Consider the following 20,787-nt stretch of genomic DNA (forward strand, 5'->3'; position numbering starts at 1 on the left):
TTCGATTAACAAGTTCCTTTAACTGTCAATATTCTATGAATCGAATTAGATCGAAATTGGTATTCAAGTATAGAAGATAAGTAAGAATGCTTAAATCAAACCTCTTACCAGACTTATACACGGACATTTTATATATCACAAAACATTATAGTAATCACTAGATCTATTGGTTATAGACAATTACAATATTGACAATTGCAACGTTCCCAAAATTTTCGCACACCAATTTTCAAGGTTTCAAACAATTATTTGCCCACAATAGTAATCTCAACTTGCCCTTTATAGTTACTATGCATTCACAATTTACCAGAAAGAAAGGAGAATCCCGTGTACACCTACACCCACGTGCAATTTAAATGATGACAATTGATATCAAGAAAATAGCATTTAACTTAAGAATTTTAACTCCTAAGAATTCGATAACATTTAACTTAAACTCCTAAGAATTCGATAACATTTATATTCCTCAAATTCCCGTTTAAAAACCCCGTCACGAGTCAATCAAATATTACGAAAGCTAAAGACATAATTACCTAAAGATCGACAAGAAATACGTTAGAAGCGACTCCAATCTGGGTTTCGTAGTGGGCTGCAGCTCCGATGGTACGTTGACGACGATCAAAGGTCTTCCCTCGCGGTCCCGTCCCCCTGGAATGTATGCGAGATTCGATTCGAGGGCTTCCAAAATGTCAACCGCCTCCAAATTCTTCGCGGGCATGGCTGCGATTGTATCATCCCTCACGTTTTCGTCGTTAACGCCCGGAATCCCCGCAGATTTCTGTCACGCATGTTGATGCGCTGATCCGGAGTAGACGCACGACAGAGATCGGCCAGGTAAACGATCGATATCACGGCTCGATCACGATCGAGGAATTGTGTTACGCGCGAGTCAGCTACGCCGACTGCAAAAACAGCCTCGTGGTTTGCATACCGCGACAAGTTTCACCGGGGGCAACCGCACGACCACGTCGTATACATCATCCCAAGGAAATCGGTTCTTACGGGGTCGCTCACACCTAGGAACGATAAAGGTAAGATTACATTCTAGAATGATTATTTGATTTTGCATTTAAAAGGGCATATTAAAAATCAATAGATAAATGTTGCGTTACATTTCTCCAGTTTATTTCCTGTGGAGCTTTCTTTTCTCTTGTACCGACAGACTCTATTCACGCGATTTTCATTCGCATAACATAAATTCACATATTTCACCGAATAACTGTGGTTAGGTATTAACACTAAATAATGTACCGGCACTTTGTATGTACCAATTCCTACCGTAACTAATCAACTAATTGGTTATAAAATAAAGGCAAACAAATTAAACGATAACTTTTCTTATTGGAATAGGAAAACAGAATGAAAGACAAGAATTGAAAAACCGATTAATCGGACAATATAAGAATTGATATAAAGTTAAATGAACGGAGGAAAACAAAATTTTATTTGACATTTTAAAACCGGTCATTTGACCGGTCGCGGTACGTTTAGTGTTAACCTGTTGCCGTACGATTTATTTCTCAACTATGATCGATACAACTACTTTGTCATTAATAATTTATTAAGAAAAAGGATAAAATAATAAGCATATTCTATATCAATCTTTACTGCAAGTATGATAATTGACAACAGAAGAACAATATTTAACTTGAATTCAAAAGAATCGAGTAATGTTCGTGCCTGTTAAATTCTGTTTAAAATCTTCACCACGAGTCTGACACGTTATTGTAAGACAAGGGGTTAACCTCTTGCGCTAAAATTTTATTTAGAGATTTGTCTTGCAAGAAGAATGTTGTTTTTAACTATTTTACGCGGATACAAGTAAGTATATAATTTTGGAATAAAAATACGTCGATACGCGTGGTACTTCCTTCCAGCGCAAAAGGTTGACACGTTTGCTATTTATCAAAATCGAATATTTCACATTTGACGATCAGTGTTCCGTATTTCGAGCAAAAAGTGATAAATTACATTTACATGTGTTTTCATCTAATACGGAAACGCATGGTATAATGCAAAAGGAATCGCGAAGATGTTTTTCTTCGTTATTATTTGCGTTTTGTAAAAACGGTATGTTCTATTTAATAAACTATTGTAACCGCAGAGACTGTTTAAAAAAAAACTCTGGCAGCGGATGTATTAATTGGTTTTGATAATGATTATTGAAGATTTCGTAGATAAAGTAGTTGATAATGCCGGATACGTAGCGGTTCGCGAGGAACAGGTTTTTAATAATGGCAGTTGCGGTATCCACGATGTTTTTTGTGTGGATAGAGAAATTGAAATGTTTCTTTATAGTGGATGAGTGAAATTGTTGCTGAAATCGTGGGTGATTCCAAGAATAATACTTTTTGAAAGTTGATAGCTCCTTTTGATCGAGGAATGTTTCTTTATTGTGAGAATTGTGAGACTTTTCTGGGAAAATTGTAGTTTCAATGAAATTTTTCTTTATAATGGATGAGTGAAATTGTTGTTTGTTGTATATAATTTCGAAAATAATGCTTGTTGAAGGATGATAGCTTCTTTTGACCGAGGAATGTTACTTTATTGTGAGAATTGTGCAACTTTTCTAGAAAGTTGACGAAAATTGAATGAAATTAGATGAGTAATCGAAATTATTTTCACTTGGAAACAATTCGTAAAAATCTAATCCTTGCTCAATATTCAGGTCAGCTTAATCTGATACATACACCTACTTACATTCGTCTAAACGTCATTGTCTCACAAAGATCTCGAAACAATACAATTACAAAATATTAAAACCTTCCCAATTCAGTCCGAATTTCCACAATCCTACCTACAAACACAAACAGAACACTAAACAAAACCCCTCACCACAATTTCCACATATAACCAGCACTCTCCTGAATACTCACATGAATCATTCATTTTCAACAGCTCTCCAACGAAAGTTCAAAGTCCGTGTAACCGTACGTTCTCCAATCCCATCACTCTATCCAAATCACAAATACTACGAAGCACACATAAAATATCTACAAGATAACCCAAAACAACGTTCCCTAAAAACAGAGCAACAGCGAAAGTCGAACATTGTCATCCTCGTTCCAGAAGGTATAGGCGTCCACCTTAGCCAGCATATTATTGATTAAAGTCACACCAACGCCATCAAACCCGATCAAAAAACCGAAACACTCCGATCTAAGCGAACCACTGAATATTTAATTCACCAAACACGAAACAACACCGTTTGACGTTCGCGGAAGAAAGATGTTAGTCCTGGAGTCCCGTAGGCCAGGCGCGGGTAAAAATGGCCGCAACAGCTGTCGCGAGGGTAGACGGTGCCGCAGGTGCACGCGCACGTGTCGGTCCCGCGGCGCGGCGGAAACGCGCGCGGAAATGTCGGACGCCAAATGTGAGACACCGTGTACCTACTTACGGTGGATGTCGAGGAGGAATGTTCCGAAAAGAAAAACTGTCGCGCGCTTTCACGTGCACGGGTCGCACGTCGCGCGCGCGCGCCCACGGGTCGGTCACGTGCGCGTTAAATACGTGGAAGTCGGTGTAACCGAGCGGAGAACGGAGCTGCAGCTGCGATGGAGGCTGCAGGGAAACCGAAAGCCATCTCGCTGCTCCATTCAGGTACAACGGTACTCTGGCACCGATTAACCGTCTTCCCCTTCTTCTTTCTTTCCCTCGTGGCTCTTCCTTCTCCTTTCCCGCGTGCACGACCTCTTTCTACCCGACACGACGCGACGCGACGCGTCCTCTTTTGTATTTGCAACGGAAAAATTGTTGATCGATGTAAAAATGATTATATAATGGAAAATTGGTTGGAACACGGAACAGTCAAGATAATTTACAAATAGCGGAAACTGGAAACTTAATGAATAGTTGTTGATACTAATAGTAATGCTTATTAGTATTACTTAAAATAATTTAGAAATAACTGAATCTAGTAACTTAGTGAATAGTTGTTAATATTAATAATTTACTTTTATCTTGTAACCATTTACTCGACTGCTTACTTTAGAAGTACTAATTGCTTTTCGAAACGCTGTAGATTGTAACGTGCCACGATAAACATAACGCTGTAGAACAAAAAGGCAGACATATGAAGTAGATTTTATTTTTAGATTACAATCTCAAAACCTTATTAAATACAACTATGCTTAAAAGAATGCCAGGGTGTATCTTGATGTATAACAAAATCATTCCCGAAGTTGTAAAACTACAGGAAATACCGATGATGTATTAGTTCTGTTAAAATGTCTATATTTACATAAAGATTCATGATAAAAAGGTAATGAACTATTAAAATTATAGTATATATACTTACCTGAGAAATTTGGTACTAAAGAAAAATTCGTACGTTTCCAAAACATATGGAAAGTGCCGCGAGGAATAACGCTTAGGCGGAAAATGCTTAACTTTCGGGGAGCTCAGTAGTTTTCGAGTGTTCCAAGGATAAACAAATTATTAGGACATTGTTCCTCACCTATTCGGCTATCTCAAACAGCAAACATTTTTCAGTTTAGGTAAAATTTGTAAAATGAACATTTGGCCGTCCAGATCAGGCGAATATCCCACTGTGCATCAGTGATTTCGTAAGGCACGATCTCGATTTATGTTCCATCAGAAAGTATCGGAACCGAGAAGAGGTCGAGAAACTATCGCAAAAAGAATAAATCGACGTCCGGGTGACGAGATATTTTGTACATACAGTCGCGGCGCGGAATATTTTTCTGCCGAATGATTTATAGGTGCGACTGACCTCTCGCCGGGTTACACCATGTACAGTCGGAACATGTTTCGACGTCAAGTCGAGATCGTAAAAATGTCTGAAGGCTATTGTACTCCATGGAAATAAGAAGTAAAGGATCTGATAAAAACTTGAAGTTAATGGTCTGCAGAAACCTTGAATCAGTAAGATCAATTCAAGAAAGTATATATATGAATAGTTGTAGATGATGATTATATAATACAAAATGGAACACGATACGCGCAAAATAATTTACAAATAGTTGAATCTATTAACTTAATGAATACTTTAAATGTAACTTCAAAAAATATTATTAATTACTTATAGAATTGAATACCGCATAAAAATAATTGTATCAGTTTACGCAATTATACAATAATGGTCCCACCAATTTTTGTATTCTCGCAAAATTATGCATCGAATTTACATATTTTTCATTCTAAAAATCACTGCACGAACAGCTAGATCAAATAAAAATTCCTCGTTTCAATGTTTATTGAAGTGTCCCACAGAAGACAGTAAAATGCTTTATAGTCGTTGTCCACGGTACAATGGCTAGATTGGAGTTTTAACCTATAATAATAAAAATGCTTTCCTTTCACTTTCTTGACCTATATTAAAGCCCTATTTGCGGATTCAAGTTCTTCACTATTAAAGTGTCACTGCAATCGAATAATTCTCAATAAACACACTCAAATGCCACTCTTGAAACATTACCTATTTTCTTATTCCATTTTTACAAACTTCATCCGAATCCAACAAACCAACTATACACCATCAATTTATTTTGAAATATCATTAAAGTAAAAATTCAGTCTTTAATGAATTATCTATACTAATTTACTTCTTCCAAAATGATCTTCCCTCGATTTTATGTTTGTTTATTCAAACATATTCACTGCAACTTTTATGAATATTATCGGTATTATAGTGTTCCTATATTATCAAGCAGAAGTTTCTGGTGTATTATCAATCATACTTAATGCAAGTACAAGTTTCACTAGTGAATCGTTATTAAGCTGATCAGTTCCGAGCCAAGACCTGCCCGAGAACTTTTTCGCGGCCAGTACAAGAAACCAGTACCGCTTTTTTGTGCCATCCTCGGTACGAGACACCGACGTGGTCCCACCCTGAGGTACGCGAGATGTTCACGAAGGACGAGCGCGTGTTCCCACGTTGAGCACAAAACCGCAAATTCTTTTATCACCGGAGAGTATTAACGGTCACGCGTGCGGGAAGACATCCGGGACGTCAACGTTTCGCGGGAAAATATCCCCCACTTCCGAATTTCTCGTTTTGATTACCGTTTTTCTTGCACAATGAGATAAACATTAGATCATACCATAAGTAATGTATTGTAGTTTTTGTTTATGTTAATTTATATTGTAAAAAATTAATACTTATATATCCTTTTTATTCAAAAATTAATATTTGTATTCCTTTTCTATTCAAAAATTAATACCGTACAACCTCTCCCCGTCTTCCGATTTACTTTTCAATGCCATTTTCGAAATGAAAATTGTTTAGAACACGGCATTGAAAAATGTTTTACAAATTAAGATGAAGTATGTACATTACTTGTGGGATGACATAATTTTTATGAAAACAGAGCCACCACTAATTTCGATAGTTCTTTTTTTAGACTTTGGGGATCAAATTTACCATGTTGACGATATAATATTTACATATTCAGAATAGAAAATTGCAAACAAATAATTGAGTTATTTAAGTAACAAAAGATTTTAGTTTTTGTGTATTACAAAGTTGTTATCACGAAGAAGAGGAAGATCGCATGTACCTTTACAAACACCATTTACAATTGATGGAGTGGACTTAATTCGATTCCTTGGTTATATATAACGTTAGTTTACTTTTCTTACTGAAAGCTATGCTGTTCATGTTTCTTATGACTCACGAACTTAATTTCGGTAGTACAAAATGATCCCAGCAATTTCTCGGTTTATCGAAACCACATAACATGTATTTAATTTGAAGTCGATCAAAATTTAACCGAGAATTTGTTACTTTTATCAATTCGTCGATAAATATTATCGAATCTTTCGAGTAAACTTCGTTTGATCAGAATATTTTAATAAACTACGATTCTTAATTGAAACTTTCTAAACTCTTCTCAAGATAATGATCTAAATAACATAGATACTATCTAAAAAGTCACAGAGTGACTCTCTTTTTCTTTTATTAATACTCTTGTATTAATACTCATCCACAAGCGATTAGAAAGTAAAATAAAGGAAACAAGAAGAATGAACTTCAATTTTCTCGTTTCCCGTTTCGTTAGCCGGATTTAAAGGCATCAGCAGGCTATGGCGCATGTAAAAGCATTTTGTTGCTTGGTGGCACGCGCATGAGTCAAGGTCAGTGACCGGCGTTGACCAAACACTGTGAAAAGCAAGGTGTGTCGCGGTAAATACGAATAAGTACATGTATGATGCATTCCTGTCGATCTATCAGAGAGAACGATCAAATAAAGGTCAATCGACGAATAACAGGCTTATAGCAGAGTACCGGATAGTGACGTCACTGGCATCTTCGCATCACCGGAAACCCAAGTTGGCGAACGATGTGACCACGTGGTTTGTCACGGTAATAGCTTAATACAAGCAAGTATTGTTAATTAATACTGTATAATCGATATAGAGTAATAAATAATAAGTAATAATAAATAAGAATAATAGTAATAATAAATTCAGAATATTTAAATTATATACAAATACCAATAAAGGAATCTAAATTCTTTTAAACTGTATTTTAAGATACCCATTGATAACTCAGTCAATTTACTTATTTCATAAAAGCAATTTTACAATGATTTCAACAATTTGAGAACAGAAATTACGAATAGGTGATTCAGATCGGTTCAGTAATCCCAACATTAACCTCCATTCCGTTTCCCCTTCAATTGCTTCATAAGCGTGCTCCAAATACCCGAACCAACACACCAAAACAAAATCTAATTTAATATTCTAATTTAATTCCTAATTTCATACTAGCTTTTATTCACTTTTATAACTGTACAGTGGATCTTGTGCATTTATCCCAAATATGAAAGCATAGAACATTATTACTTCATTTTCGATTGATTAAGGTCCTTTTGAAAGAAAAAACTAATTTCTAGATAATACCCGCCTCTTCAACCACTTTGCGAAACTTTTATTTTACATAAAAATCCGATGTCTACTTCTAACAATCCTACTTCCTCAACTATTCTTAAAACATACATCAAACCATATAAAACCACATACAAACCTCCGAAACCCCTACAAATCATCTACAATCTCCAAAAGCCCATCAAAAATTAATCCTTCACCAATATACTAGATACAAAGTCTTAACTCCAACACCTTTATCCGTCAATACTCAATCATCATTTACGCCAGTTCCTAAATCCAAAAATATCCATAACGGAAGCATCGGTAAACCGAAATCAATAAACGAATACCAGCATCAATAACTAAAGAAAGAAGAATCCAAGAAACCGAAAGGAAACCGGGAATTAGGTGGCGTTGAAGGGTTAATTCCGCGTCGGCCAGGAGGTGTCAGCCAAGTCCACCTAGATGGTCTGCCAGCCTACGCGACGACCGGGTTACATAACGCGGCGAACAATAATCAAACCGCGTCCGCGTTTTCAATCATCGTTCCAACACCGATGAACCACCTAACGGGCAATTTCGAGAATCCTGAGGCGGGCGGCGCGGAAGCGTCTTGAGGGAAACAAAAGCGTACACACGTATCGCCGGGTAGGGGGAGGGACAAAGATAGATCCCTGACGAGGAAGATCCCGAAGAGATGCTGGCGTCGCCACCGGTCGTCGGTCACGAAGAGGTGTCCGCCAGGCAGTGCTGCACCGAGCCTCGCGCTATATCGAGCCAAACCCACTCCCATCTCTCTCTTTCTCTCTGTCTCGCTCTCTTTCTCGCACACACGTACACACTATCTTTCTTTCTCTCTCTCTCCCTCTCTCTCTCTCTCCCTCCCTCTCTCTCTCTCTCCCTCCCTCTCTCTCTCTTTCTCCCTCCCTCTCTCTTCCTCTCTTTCTCTCTCTCTCTATCTCTCTATCTCTCTCTATCTGTCTATCTATCTATCTATCTACCTATCTATCTATCTATCCTTCCCTACCGATTCGGTCGAGGCGACACGTTCGACGACGTCGTAGCCGACGATTCAACCTAGAAGTTTTCCCCTATCGCGCGATCCTCTATCGGGGAACCGATCGATCGATGACGGGCTTCCGGTCGCGAGAGGTCCAGCCGACGACGACAAGCTGGCCAGGAACGGTGTGATCGTCGGGTGGAAGAGGAGGAAGCTCCTGGCGAGCGCACCATGGGAAACGCCGCCGCGAAGAACCACTACTCGAAGAGCCTCGCCGTCGGCGCCGCGTCCAGGAGACCACGCTGGGAGGGATCAGGTTAGACACTGACTTTCCGATGTAGAGAACTTGCAGCTGTTACTGGTTTTTAGTGGAACGACGGAGTTTGAATTTTCGTTAAGAAGTACTTTGGATATTCTGAGATTTGGTGGAGGATTGCTAGCTACCACAGTCTTCGAGGTTTGATCGAGGATTGCTTTGGACGCTTCAACATTTGGACTTGGATTACTTCATTTTAAGGTTTGGTTGAGAATTAGTTTGAACGCTACAAGATGTGGGGATTACTTCGAATGCTTCGTAGTTTGGCCGACCGTTGCTTCATACTCTTCGAGGTTTGGTTGAGGATCACTTTGAACGCTTCAAGAATTGGTGGATTACTTCACGTAGATTAAGAATTGCTTGAAAATGACTTTGAATGCTTCAAGATTACTTCGAATGCGTTAAAATCTGATCGAGGATTACTTCGGATACTAAAAAACTTTGTGTACTTCGAATGCTGCGTACTTCGGTTGAGGATTACTGCGAACGCTACAGACTTTGGCAGATTACTTTAAACGCTTCAGAGTCCGATTGAAGATTACTTGGAATGCTTCAAATTTTGGGAGGTACTATGGATGCTTCAAACTTCGGTCGAGAATCACTTTGAACGCTGACAGGATGTGTTTAGAGGATCACCGGATGTATATACGTGTCATCGGGCGCTAGCGGTCGCCATTTTGATTCAGACACTATGTGCAGGTTTATATTGATGCTGTGATTGAAATTGGGGATCGTTTTATTTATTGTTGTTATCGTTGGTGGTGCCTTCTTGGTGTTTCACTTGTTAGGATTCAAATGAAGATTTTAAAGGAATGGTAGAATTTTCGTTTAGACACGCGAAGCATCCGGCGTGACTGCGGGAGCTTCCGGTGGCCGAGCCTCGTCTCACGAGTGACGGTGCCTAGGTGTTTTCGGCCGGTTTTCATTGGCTCACCGCGATAGTGGGATGATCGCTATAATTAGACCGCCTCGGTGGACGGATCTGTCAAGATCGCGCAACGTTTGAGTGATCGGTAAATGAATCGACAATGGGGATCATTTTGGGGATGTTTTCGTTTTAGATGGATCTGTTGGTTTTTTATTGGATGATGATTGGTTTGAGAAAATGTTTGATGAGGTTTGAGGATAGTAAAGGGATAGGTGGAAATTATTTCTCGAGATTTTTCTGGATGGTTTGGGATGTTTTTGAAAGAATTCTCTGGAACTTTGTCTGGAAGTTCTGTATTTATTTATCGTCAAATCGACCGGTAATCCAAAATTAACTCGTACGCCTCGGGGGCGTTTATTTTAATAGTCGATGGTGGGTCTGTTGAAAGGTAGCCTGGATCTACGGGAATATGAAGTGAAAATTGTGTCTTGCTTGGAGGAAAAGATTGACGAATTCCTTTGACGAGTACATTTTGTAATTGTTTGTTCTTTCACGAATGATAGGTTAATTATAGACTAATTGATACCACGTAATTTTCAGAATTAACTGAGATTTAAATTAGTGCCATCTGTTTTGATTATATTATTTTGTCTCTTATTTCTAGCTAATTTAAAAAAAATATATTCATCTGGTTTGGAATTTATGTTCAAACGAATATGTTTAAGAACAGTTTTTTATTAAAATGGTTAATGAAATATTGTTTGTAATGTTGAAAGATTGCTGGTCTATATTCGATAACATAATTAGAAGAATAAGGATTTAATCAAATAAAAACGCTATTCATTTTCCCAAACGAGAAGCGAGTAAATCTCAAATTACTGTAGTTCTGTTTTCAATAAGATTAAAAAGTTAACAGCGAACACGTGGAAATTTTAACGTAAAAAATTATAAATTATCTTCTTTAACAAGATTAGATGATTTAGTTACAAAATTATAAATCGTTTTGTAACATAACTCAAAAACCAAGGATTTCTAAGTGAAAACACTCATTTTACCAAATGAGAAGCCAGATAACTAGCACCAATGTGAGCGTCTGCAATCAATTTAGAAAGCTAACAGCGAACACGTGGAAATTCTAACAATGTACAAAATTATAAATTATTTTTTTTCAACAAAATTAGATTATGTTGCTACAGAATGATATATTTTTTTGTAACATAATTAAAAAATAACAGAGAATACTAAATGAGAACACCATTCACTCGTACAGAATGAGAAAGTAGAACAACTGGTTGCTTCATTTCAAGGAACCATGTTCCCGAAGAGATACTCGTCCGCGATACCCATCTGTTCCCTCGCATAACATTTTAAGTAGCACAAAGTGAATCGAACAACGTTAGGCACGTCGTACAATTGTATCGAAGACGCGCCGAGCCGGTGTCCGATGTCGGCTAGGAGTCTCGCATAGTTTTCCCTACCCTGAGGACCGCGCAGCAGTGGCCCTCAGATTGCCAAACGATTCGAACTTTATTTTGGGAGCGCCACCTGCGGACCTGTGTCGAGAATGTGTGTTCTCCGCGTACATGAGCATCGTTCTGGCACGTGAGAGCTTTCCGTGAACTTATTAACGATCGAACTCCTCTATGTCATCCTCCACTTCTCACTTGGGCCGCCGTGTCACTCGAATTCGAGCGAAATACAGAAGGACTCCGATTAACCGGTGTTCACTGCAATCTAGATTATTCAGAGCTTCGGTTAACTTGATATTTAATCACAGTTTGGTCTGAATCACTATTGCTTCGATGGAATAAAATTATAAATGCATAATTCGATGTATAATAATTGATATATAATTGATATATGATTGTCATATAATTAATATGATGATATATGATTAACATATAACTGACATAGAATTGACATACAATTGACATACAATTGACATACAATTGACATATAACTGATATGTAATTGATATATACTTGATATATTCTTGGTATATAATTGAAATATACTTGATATATAATTGGTATATAATTAATGTATAAATGATATATAATATCAAATTTTGTGCAATGCACTAATACTCCAAACATGGAAATAGAATAGTCCTGCTTATTTTTAATTTTGTTAAGATTTCTCTCTTTGTCAGTTATAAAAGGAGTCATCGATATCTCATCAAAACATGGTGAATATTTACAGTGGAACAGATTGACAAGCATAAATGGTTAATAATTCGGATTTTTAAATTCTTAGAATTTTACAAATATATTTTGACAAATTTCTTTTCAAATCTCCATTCGTCCGGACTGTTCAACGCCCAATTTAATGGGAAAATCGATGTTCTACTGTAACTTAATATATATATTTGAAAATTGATTTCCTCAATGATATATCGAACAATCCGAACTTTGTTGAATCTCTGAGATGTGAGAAGGTTTAGAGAGTAATCATTGTTAAAAACCTTGACTTCTTAATTTCTGTTTACTTAGGAAAATGGTTTCGATTGGTGAGTAATTTTATGAGGCCAATTTGGCGATCAACGTGTTAGACAGATATGTTAGGATTAAAATACAATAAAGCTTCCATTGTGCTATCTCTCTCACGCGGATAGATGAAATAAACACGTCCTCACTGCCGTTATTTATTCGTCTAACTAATTCCGCAATCATCGAATTACAATGGAAGCAACTTTCCTAATAATACAGAAATTATAAAGTTAAGATTTTTTACTAGCAAATTTGGAGTTTCCTACAGTATTACATATTCTTTGATATTAAAGACAAACGGCATTGAAAATATACAGTATAAATATTAATATAAAAAAAGTATACCGTATAAAAATTACATATAAAACAAAACAGTTTAAATATTTTATTCTTACATCATTTGGCCTAATACAACCTTTTTGCTTCAAATTACCTTACCAAAATATTATAATAGACAATTCTTTCGTTTTACTTTAACAATTTCTCACAGATTACTTTTATTGTCTCAATTCCTGCTTCATCTCCAAATTATCTTACCAAAATCTTCCAAAAGGAAATTCCTTCATTTCATTTTAACCATTTTCTACACGTTAGCCACAGTACAAAGTCATACTGGCAAAGAGTTGTCAAGGGTTAACCGGTTAAACCAAACGGCGATTCCATTTTAGGGCTTCCAGCACCGCCAGGGAAGCCGATTTTAATACCGGGTGCGGACGAATCTCAGCCGGAGGTGGTCGCCATTCGTTGGGAGAGGTCACCGAGTAACGGTGGCTCGGCCATTGTCGGATACCTGGTCGAACACAGGAGGCTCGGCTCGCAGCATTGGGTACGCAGCACGACAGCGCTTTGCGCGTTCCCGGAACTGACCTTGAGCGGCCTCGAGCCCGGATGGCGCTACCAATTCAGGGTCAGGGCGCAGAACGCTGTGGGCCTCTCGCGGCCCAGCGAGGTCTCGGACCCACTGACGGTGACCTTGCAAAGGTCCGCCGCTTCCGCGCCGTCCTTCGAACTCGAGCTCAAGGACACGACCGTCCTTGAAAATGACCAGGTACTTGTACCACTAAATTCTTTATGATTAACCTTGCTACCTTCTCGGGATATTTAATTATGCACTCACTTTGTCATCGTTTTAATGGCATTAGATTTAATTAGCACATTTCCAGCTTAGCATGGAATAATTACATATTATTTAATAATTAAAAGAATATTATTAATAAGAATGTTTCTGGATTTGAGAGAAATATAAGTAAATACTGATTTGTATATTTCGTTCATATTTTTTTAGTAATATTGGAAATATTTGGATGAATTGTGAACCACAAGAGAGTGAATCCTAGATCTACCAAAATGATGTGTGTTATGCTTTATAGACATTTCATGAAATCTTAAGAATACTAGATTATTTTTGTAAAAGAAATTTGATTTTTCAAAGTAGAAAGATGGAGACAAGAATAAGTGAAAAGTTATCGTTTGTTTTTTATTCGCAGGCTGAATTTACAGTGAAATTCAATGGGTCCCCTCTGCCGAAGATCTCGTGGTTCAAAGATGGCTTCGAGATCTTCAGCAGCAGACGAACTAGGATCATCACGGACGGTGGGAAAAGTGTCCTTCTAATACATCAAACCGCGTTGAACGACGAAGGTGAAATTAAATGCACAGCCACTAACAGAGCAGGTCATACTAGTACCAAAGCTAGATTAATGCTGGAAGGTATGCAGGACATAAATTTTAATTTTATTTACTAAATATTTAATATTCAAATTAGTGAGATCGAAAAACTAGACATATACTTCTACGTATAGTAATTATTCTTACAATTTTATTACAAAATAAATAATTATTTACGTACTTCACAAGTTTACAAATTAAGTATTTTATTTTTTATTTACAAATTAAATGAAATTCTATTTAAAAAACAAGTGAAGTTTTATTTTATATTAACAAATAATTCTATTTACACCTCTGCCATTTCTTTGTGGTTAAATTAATGAATAATAAAATAGAAATATTAATTATGAGTTTCAATTGACTAGCGAATTCAAATTACTAGCACCTCCAAAGACACGACTACCACGCCAGTACGAAGATGGCCTTCTGTTCGAACAGGATGAGACGATGAGATTGAAAGTGTCATTAGCAGGTAGACCACCGCCATCTGTAACATGGTACCACGATGGCGAGGCAATTTCAGAAGATAGCAGGCACATCTTGGAAACAATGGATAATGAATCGATTCTGAAGATACCCGACGCAAAACGAATGGACAGGGGGGAGTACACGGTTAAAGCCACAAATAAACTCGGAGAGGACATATCTTCGTTTTTAGTTACGGTTACAGGTTAGTACAAAAGTCTGTAGAAACTGTAGAAATAATAAATGATCGAAAACAATTATTTACACAGGTGTGTATATATTGAGGAATACAATCTTTTTTATCACTCGCATTGTATTAACGAAATTTACATTTTTTTTCCAGCTGCTCCTTTTAAAAACGTATTATTTCTGTATTACAAAGTTATTTGTAAAATTTTTAGACAGTATAATTACTGTTGATAATATCATTCACAAGAAACATTGGTTCTTACCTTGGAACTGTTCGATAAAAGTATATGTACTTTAAATAATTACTGATTATACTCTAAATTCATTAACAATTTTTCTTTTATTTAATTTAATGAAAATTATGGCTTTAACGTAAGTAAACCTTTCTTTCAAAATCCCGTATATTAATGAGAACTTTATTTTCAGATCGACCTGCTGCACCAGGTAAAGCGATGGTAACTATGACCCTAGGCAGGTCGGTGACGTTATCCTGGAACGAACCAGAAGACGATGGTGGTTGCAAAATAGGAACTTACGTCGTCGAGTATTACAGGGTAAGTTATAGAAAATGTATCGTGTCCGTCCGTGTGAAATCGATGTTCTTCTGATCGACGATTCACCGTTAGCGGTTTTACCTTAGGTCGGATGGGACGTTTGGCTGAAGGCAACCACCAGCAGGCAGACCAAAGCGACGATGTCCGAACTGATCGAAGGATCAGAATACAAATTTCGAGTGAAGGCTGAGAACCCTTACGGCATGAGCGAACCCGGCGAAGAGAGCGATGTGATTTTCATTCCAGATTTGAAAAGAGGGTGCGTTTAATTGAAAACAAAATTTGTATGGATACAAGAAACATTAAGTTTTTTTTTCAACTGTGTTAATCTAAAACTCTAAGCTTATTATATTTTAAATTGAACCACATATTTTAAAAAATATTTTCTTCCTTGTCTATATCAATTAAAAGAATTACTTATTGTTGCTTACATTTGTTGCATCCCAAATTAAAGACAACCGATTTCAAATGTAAAACCATTAAATTCCAATTACTATGACAAATCATTTCATACAATTTTAAAGAAGTAAGTTAAAATTATTGAAACGAGTTTGATGTAGTATGCGAAGTAATTAATAGAAAATTTCGCTGCTTTCATTTACTGCAAAGCGCATAAATTAATTGATCTGTTAGTTTTATGGTTTAAATATTCATTTTTTTCCATTTTGGAGACAGTATAGTGACACCTTCCCTGGGTGGGAAGTCGCAGAGTCACCGCGAAATCAGATCACGTGAGAAAAGAGAGGTAAGCTTCGCAGTGCCGACTCAGAGAACCAGAAGCTTGACGAGGGAAGAAGGACGAGCGCGAGATGAAGATGACGAGGGACGTTTCGGACCGAGCAGTCGATCCGTATCAGCACAAAGGCTCAGCAGACCGTCCAGAGCAGACAGTAGAGTTACGTTTGCCCTGGACACGATGGACAAGACGGTGACTCCCGTGCCACCAACCAGGTTAAGGGATCATTCCACTTCAAAGCACGACAGTAGGGCTGATCTTCACGTGGAACATTCGAATATTAGTGCAGACGTAACCGAGGTAGGTAATTTCACTAATACACTGATTTTTTATACTATTATTATTTTTGTATTATTAGTATTTAGTATCTACTTTATTAGTAAGTGATCAAGGAATTTTTTCGGACAGACTTTCAGCGACGAGAAAGACACTGTAACAGTTTCTATGATTCCTGCAACCGTGCCAGTGCTGCCACCCTTAACAGACGAATCTAGTAAACGTTCAATGTTCAGAGAATCTCGCTCGCGGTCAGTCTCCGTTTCAAGGGAGCGCAGCATGTCTCCTTTATCGATGCCTAAAATCCAAGAAGAAGAGGGTTCTCCGGACACAATACGTCCCGTTCGTCCTCAGATAAATATATCGTTAAGGAAACAACAAGCTATCGTCGACGAACCAGAGCCACCCTTCATAAGAACTCCTTCGGTGGAAGAAAAACCAAATTCTCCGGTAACACCTAGAGAAGATGACGAAACCGTGTTGCATGGTAGCTCAGAGTTTATGTTGGTATTGTACACCGAAGACCAAGACAAGAAACTCGTGGACATTGATGGCAGGCCGAAAAGTTTAGGTAAATTAATACCAATTAATTATTAATTCATTTTTCAGGAATCGTCAGATGACTTATGTTTCTTACGTCATAACAAATTTTCTTAATTATGGTACTGACATACTGCCACATTCTTTGCATTTTTTTCTCTATATTTTAATATATTTCACTACAGTTCCTCTTTAAATACTTCAAAAAACTAAATAACTAAATTTTATTGTTTACATTTATAATCTTCGGTAACACAAAAAAATATCAAATATTCCAAAGGGAATTACGACGAAGTAGCTGAAAAACCAACATTATGTCCACAGAAACGAGACAAAGCGCAACCGAAGAAGCCGAGGAGATGGAAGACCTCATCCCGCCACCCATGTCACTCTCTCTGCCAGAACTATTCAGCGTGGAGCATCAAGTAGTAGAAACTCTCCGCGAAGCGGTCAGCTCCACGGAATTGCTACACGAGCGAGCAATGGAGCGATTCTACCGAGCAGTGGCAGCGGAGGAAGCCTCTGAGATAGCTAAACGAAAGCAACAACTCGAAAGAAGGACCGGCGAACTCGCCACAACCGTCGAAGAAAAGACAGAAACAGATGTAGACAACCAAGACACCCTGCGAACCTCAATCCTACGCCGACTGTCCAATCCCAGTGTCACTGCGCAGAATCTAATCACCTGGCAAGCGAAGAGAAACCGTCGAAGATCAAGCGAAGGTCAAGCAGAAACGATCAAGTCACCCCTAAAGGAACTGATCACCCCGAGTTTGCTGTCTGCAGTGGAAGCTAGGTCAGACCCCAACTTGCCTAGTGATTCGGAGACTCCAACAGGTGTCTGGGGGCTGGACAAGGAGGCGGACGCTGCCACGCAGCTGCGCAGGTGGCACGACAGTAATGTACCATTGGTGGGCGAGGAACAAGAGGAAAGATCAATGCTAATAGAAACCGATGAACTCACATCGCGTAACAGAGCTATGTCTCCAACAGCCCAAGCAATCGGTCGAGCAGATTCTCAGCAGGAGGAACTTGAAGAGGAAGAAAGCATCGAGAGCTTGGAAGAATCCGAGTCTGAGGACATCAGCAGCGCGGACAGCGAGGACCTGAAACTGCTAAAGGCCAGAATCCTAGCCAGGCAAGTGCTAGAAGAAGAGGACACCTATCATCCTAGAGGAAGACCGGTTCCCCATGTCGAGCCTGACTTGCTTCCACCTCTTAAAATACCAACTGTAGATATCACACCACCCACACCTAAGTCTGTTCCAGCTTCACCGACGGGAGTCATTCCGAAATCGATATTGAAGAAGCGTAAAGAGGAACCTATCCCAGTGAACAGCTTTGGCAGACCAATTCCTCCAGAGAAACCTGTTAGGAAAATCTTACCCGTTCAATCTGTGGAGCCAATGATCTCTACAGAAGGAGATACTACTGACAGAGAAGAAATTAGAACGCCTGAACCACCTAAGACACCAATTTTATCGGAATCTGATACGGATAGCGTATTGTCAGCTGGCGAAGCAGCGAAAACTCGGAGGATCCAGGCGAAGATGCGGACTACGACGTCCGAGGAAGAAGTTGACGAGGAAGATCACGAGGCAAGGATGGCAGTAGTGAATCATTACACTGAGATCGTCAGAGAACATTCGAGTCGATACAATTATCGTAGTTCTGAGGAAAGAAAGTTCGACAGCAGAGCTAGCTCTAGAAGATCCTCATTCTCAGAAGATCAAGAGGTGAAGACCCAATTAAATAGAGAACGGCCGGAAACATCAACGCCTGGACAAGTGATCAAGAGGCAAGACTCTAAAGAAGGGGCAGAAAAAGTGGAACAGAAGCCGCGAGGAATAATGAAGAAAGGCACCAAGATCGATAAACCAGAGGTACAAGAAGATCAGAAACCGAAAAGAACCGTTGGTTCACGCGGAACGACGCCTGCTAGGGAGATTAAAGCTATCAAAGACAGTCAACCACGTCGACCTCGGTCCAGAAACGAGTCTCCAGCACCCAGATCGAGGAACGTGTCGAAAGATAGAGGTGAAACTTCCTCGAGATCATCTTCGAAGACCAGAGTCCGTGCTCCTTCGCAAGAAAGGAAATCAATTTCGAGGACGGGGTCTGAGGAACAACGATATAACAGAGAAAAGTCAGTTGACATTGAGTCTAGACAATCGAGGAGACCTTCTCACTCAAGGTCTAGCTCTAGGGACAGAATCAGGCCAGAAACGCCGGTGAAGATAAAGGTGGAACGTTTGCAAAAAGCATTAGAGAGCAAAAAGTATCGTTCTTCTAAACGAGGTTCCAGAGCTGAATATTCGGAACAGGGTCGACAGAACGACGAACAACTAGCGCTGGAGGCTACTAAGAATGTTAGATTCACAGTTGATTACGTCACGGACCTAACATTGCTAATGGCAGCTGTTTACGTGTATTTGTTTAAGAAAGAAACCATGGCGATTCCCTTTATAGCGCTTCTTTTATATAGGAGAATTCAGCATGAGATAAAAGGGCGGGTGTCTGGCAGATGGTGGTGGTCCAAGGAGAAGAAATGACATTTGAAAAGATTACTTTTAGGATAAGAGATTGCTCGCGATCAGCTGGTTATTGAGAAAATGACGAGCAAAGGATCACCGTAAATTAGGAATTTTCTATACTTGGATTTTTGAAATTGAGCAACGGAAGGGTGTTTGATTCAACGTTAGATTTGAATCGAAAAGATTTCTCGCCATAACTTAAACCGCGGTCTTCGGATCCGTCATGGGGGCCGGCTACACTTGTCCAGCGATAAACGTTCAAATTTGCAATTGGAAATGTTTTGAATGATTTAAGAGATGTGGAGGGTTGAAATCGCTCGAGGGAATTTTTATTTTAAGAATGCTAGATTATGTTTGATAACAATAATTTAATTTTGACGATTTTTGGGTGTATTGAAATGTTAACGGCCTTGAGCAACCTTGACCAGCTGACGAGTTTCTTCGGATTTAAAGAACTTTCCGATTTCGTCGATAAATTCTTAAGATCGTTGTAGCATAACAATGGCAACGACAGATTTGGGAGCCAATAGTTCCCAGTCAATTCTTGTACTCCATTTAGAAATTATACCAAAACGAGTACCAAAGAAGATAGAATTAATATATGTATACGTGTTAAGAGAGTAATTACTATTGACAGTTGCCTATTATTATAATTTATTGTTATTTATTCTTATTTATTATGAATTATTCTTACCGACTTTACTCGTAATAAATATCTATAAAATTCTGTTGAATTTGAACCATGCGTGTGTTTCGTTATTTTAGTTCTTTCTGTAACCCTGCTTCAACAACCCCCATATTTTATAACACATTCTTCGAACCATCAAATCGGAATTATTTTTTTCCTGCAATGTAAATTAGAAGTTCTAAAAAGAAAACCACCAATTTCATTTACTTAAAAGTTTTAATTCTTATTTACAATTTGTTACAATTTGCAATTTTATTTGCAATTCTTATCAATTTTCTGTGACCCTACATATAACACCTTTAGTAGTCATTTTGATAAAAAATTGATTCATAAAAATCCATCAAATCATTAAAAATACAGAATAACTTTTTTTTCAAAAATTCCTTTTTTCTTTACGAACTTTGACAACAAACAAACCAACAGAAACACCGTATATCTCAATCTAGTTCCTCCACTACAAAGAAAAAGAAACAAATTCCCAAAAACCTTCTTTCAAATTCCTCTCCTTTTTGCATTGTTGCATTTCACGAAATCCTGACCAACGACAACCATTCCTCTCGTAACCAACGATCGCATAATCCTACATCTGACCAGGCGACGTCCAAATCTTCGCATAAATCCGCGCATCGAACGA

General features: G+C 38.3%; 3 protein-coding genes across 17 annotated transcripts in view; 1 reads left to right on the forward strand and 2 right to left on the reverse strand.

Moving 5' to 3' along the window:
* Window positions 1-733, reverse strand: part of sls (sallimus) — a 237,073-nt gene extending 236,340 nt beyond the window's left edge. For all 14 annotated transcript variants that reach the window (XM_076369145.1, XM_076369150.1, XM_076369148.1 and 11 more), the window contains exon 1: window positions 534-733. In XM_076369145.1, coding sequence (XP_076225260.1) covers window positions 534-718 — 185 coding nt within the window. In that variant the 5' untranslated portion in view covers window positions 719-733. The remainder of the gene's footprint in view (window positions 1-533) is intronic.
* On the reverse strand, window positions 534-3,573 carry LOC116424149 (uncharacterized). The gene is made up of 4 exons (XM_076369237.1): window positions 2,877-3,573; window positions 2,764-2,797; window positions 743-1,016; window positions 534-648 (listed from the first exon to the last, which is right to left on the reverse strand). Exons 1-3 carry the CDS (start codon window positions 2,887-2,889, stop codon window positions 890-892), a joined length of 174 nt encoding a protein of 57 aa, XP_076225352.1. The 5' UTR covers window positions 2,890-3,573; the 3' UTR covers window positions 534-648; window positions 743-889.
* A 5,011-nt stretch (window positions 3,574-8,584) lies between these two features.
* LOC143174719 (uncharacterized) lies at window positions 8,585-20,205 on the forward strand. Of its 2 annotated transcripts, XM_076369196.1 has the most exons (9): window positions 8,585-9,146; window positions 13,172-13,551; window positions 13,991-14,213; window positions 14,554-14,841; window positions 15,252-15,379; window positions 15,466-15,638; window positions 16,055-16,415; window positions 16,524-16,962; window positions 17,256-20,205. In XM_076369196.1, exons 1-9 carry the CDS (start codon window positions 9,062-9,064, stop codon window positions 19,481-19,483), a joined length of 4,305 nt encoding a protein of 1,434 aa, XP_076225311.1. In that variant the 5' UTR covers window positions 8,585-9,061; the 3' UTR covers window positions 19,484-20,205. The 2 variants fall into 2 exon arrangements, with proteins under 2 accessions (XP_076225311.1, XP_076225313.1); XM_076369198.1 differs by lacking the exons at window positions 8,585-9,146; window positions 13,172-13,551 and having other exon boundaries at window positions 14,084-14,213; window positions 14,537-14,841.
* The last annotated feature ends 582 nt before the right edge of the window (window positions 20,206-20,787 follow it).

The sequence above is a fragment of the Nomia melanderi genome, chromosome 7, assembly GCF_051020985.1.
Source record: "Nomia melanderi isolate GNS246 chromosome 7, iyNomMela1, whole genome shotgun sequence".
Taxonomy (NCBI): domain Eukaryota; kingdom Metazoa; phylum Arthropoda; class Insecta; order Hymenoptera; family Halictidae; genus Nomia; species Nomia melanderi.

Excerpts from the sequence above, each read along its gene's own strand:
- LOC116424149 (XM_076369237.1), bottom strand. Across the intron at positions 1,017-2,763 it reads ATTCGGACTGAATTGGGAAG|GTGTGAGCGACCCCGTAAGA; the intron begins GTTTTAATATTT and ends TATCGTTCCTAG.
- LOC143174719 (XM_076369196.1), top strand. The coding sequence starts at position 9,062 with ATGGGAAACGCCGCCGCGAAGAACCACTACTCGAAGAGCCTCGCCGTC. Across the intron at positions 15,639-16,054 it reads ATTCCAGATTTGAAAAGAGG|TATAGTGACACCTTCCCTGG; the intron begins GTGCGTTTAATT and ends TTTTGGAGACAG. Across the intron at positions 16,416-16,523 it reads TTAGTGCAGACGTAACCGAG|ACTTTCAGCGACGAGAAAGA; the intron begins GTAGGTAATTTC and ends TTTTTCGGACAG.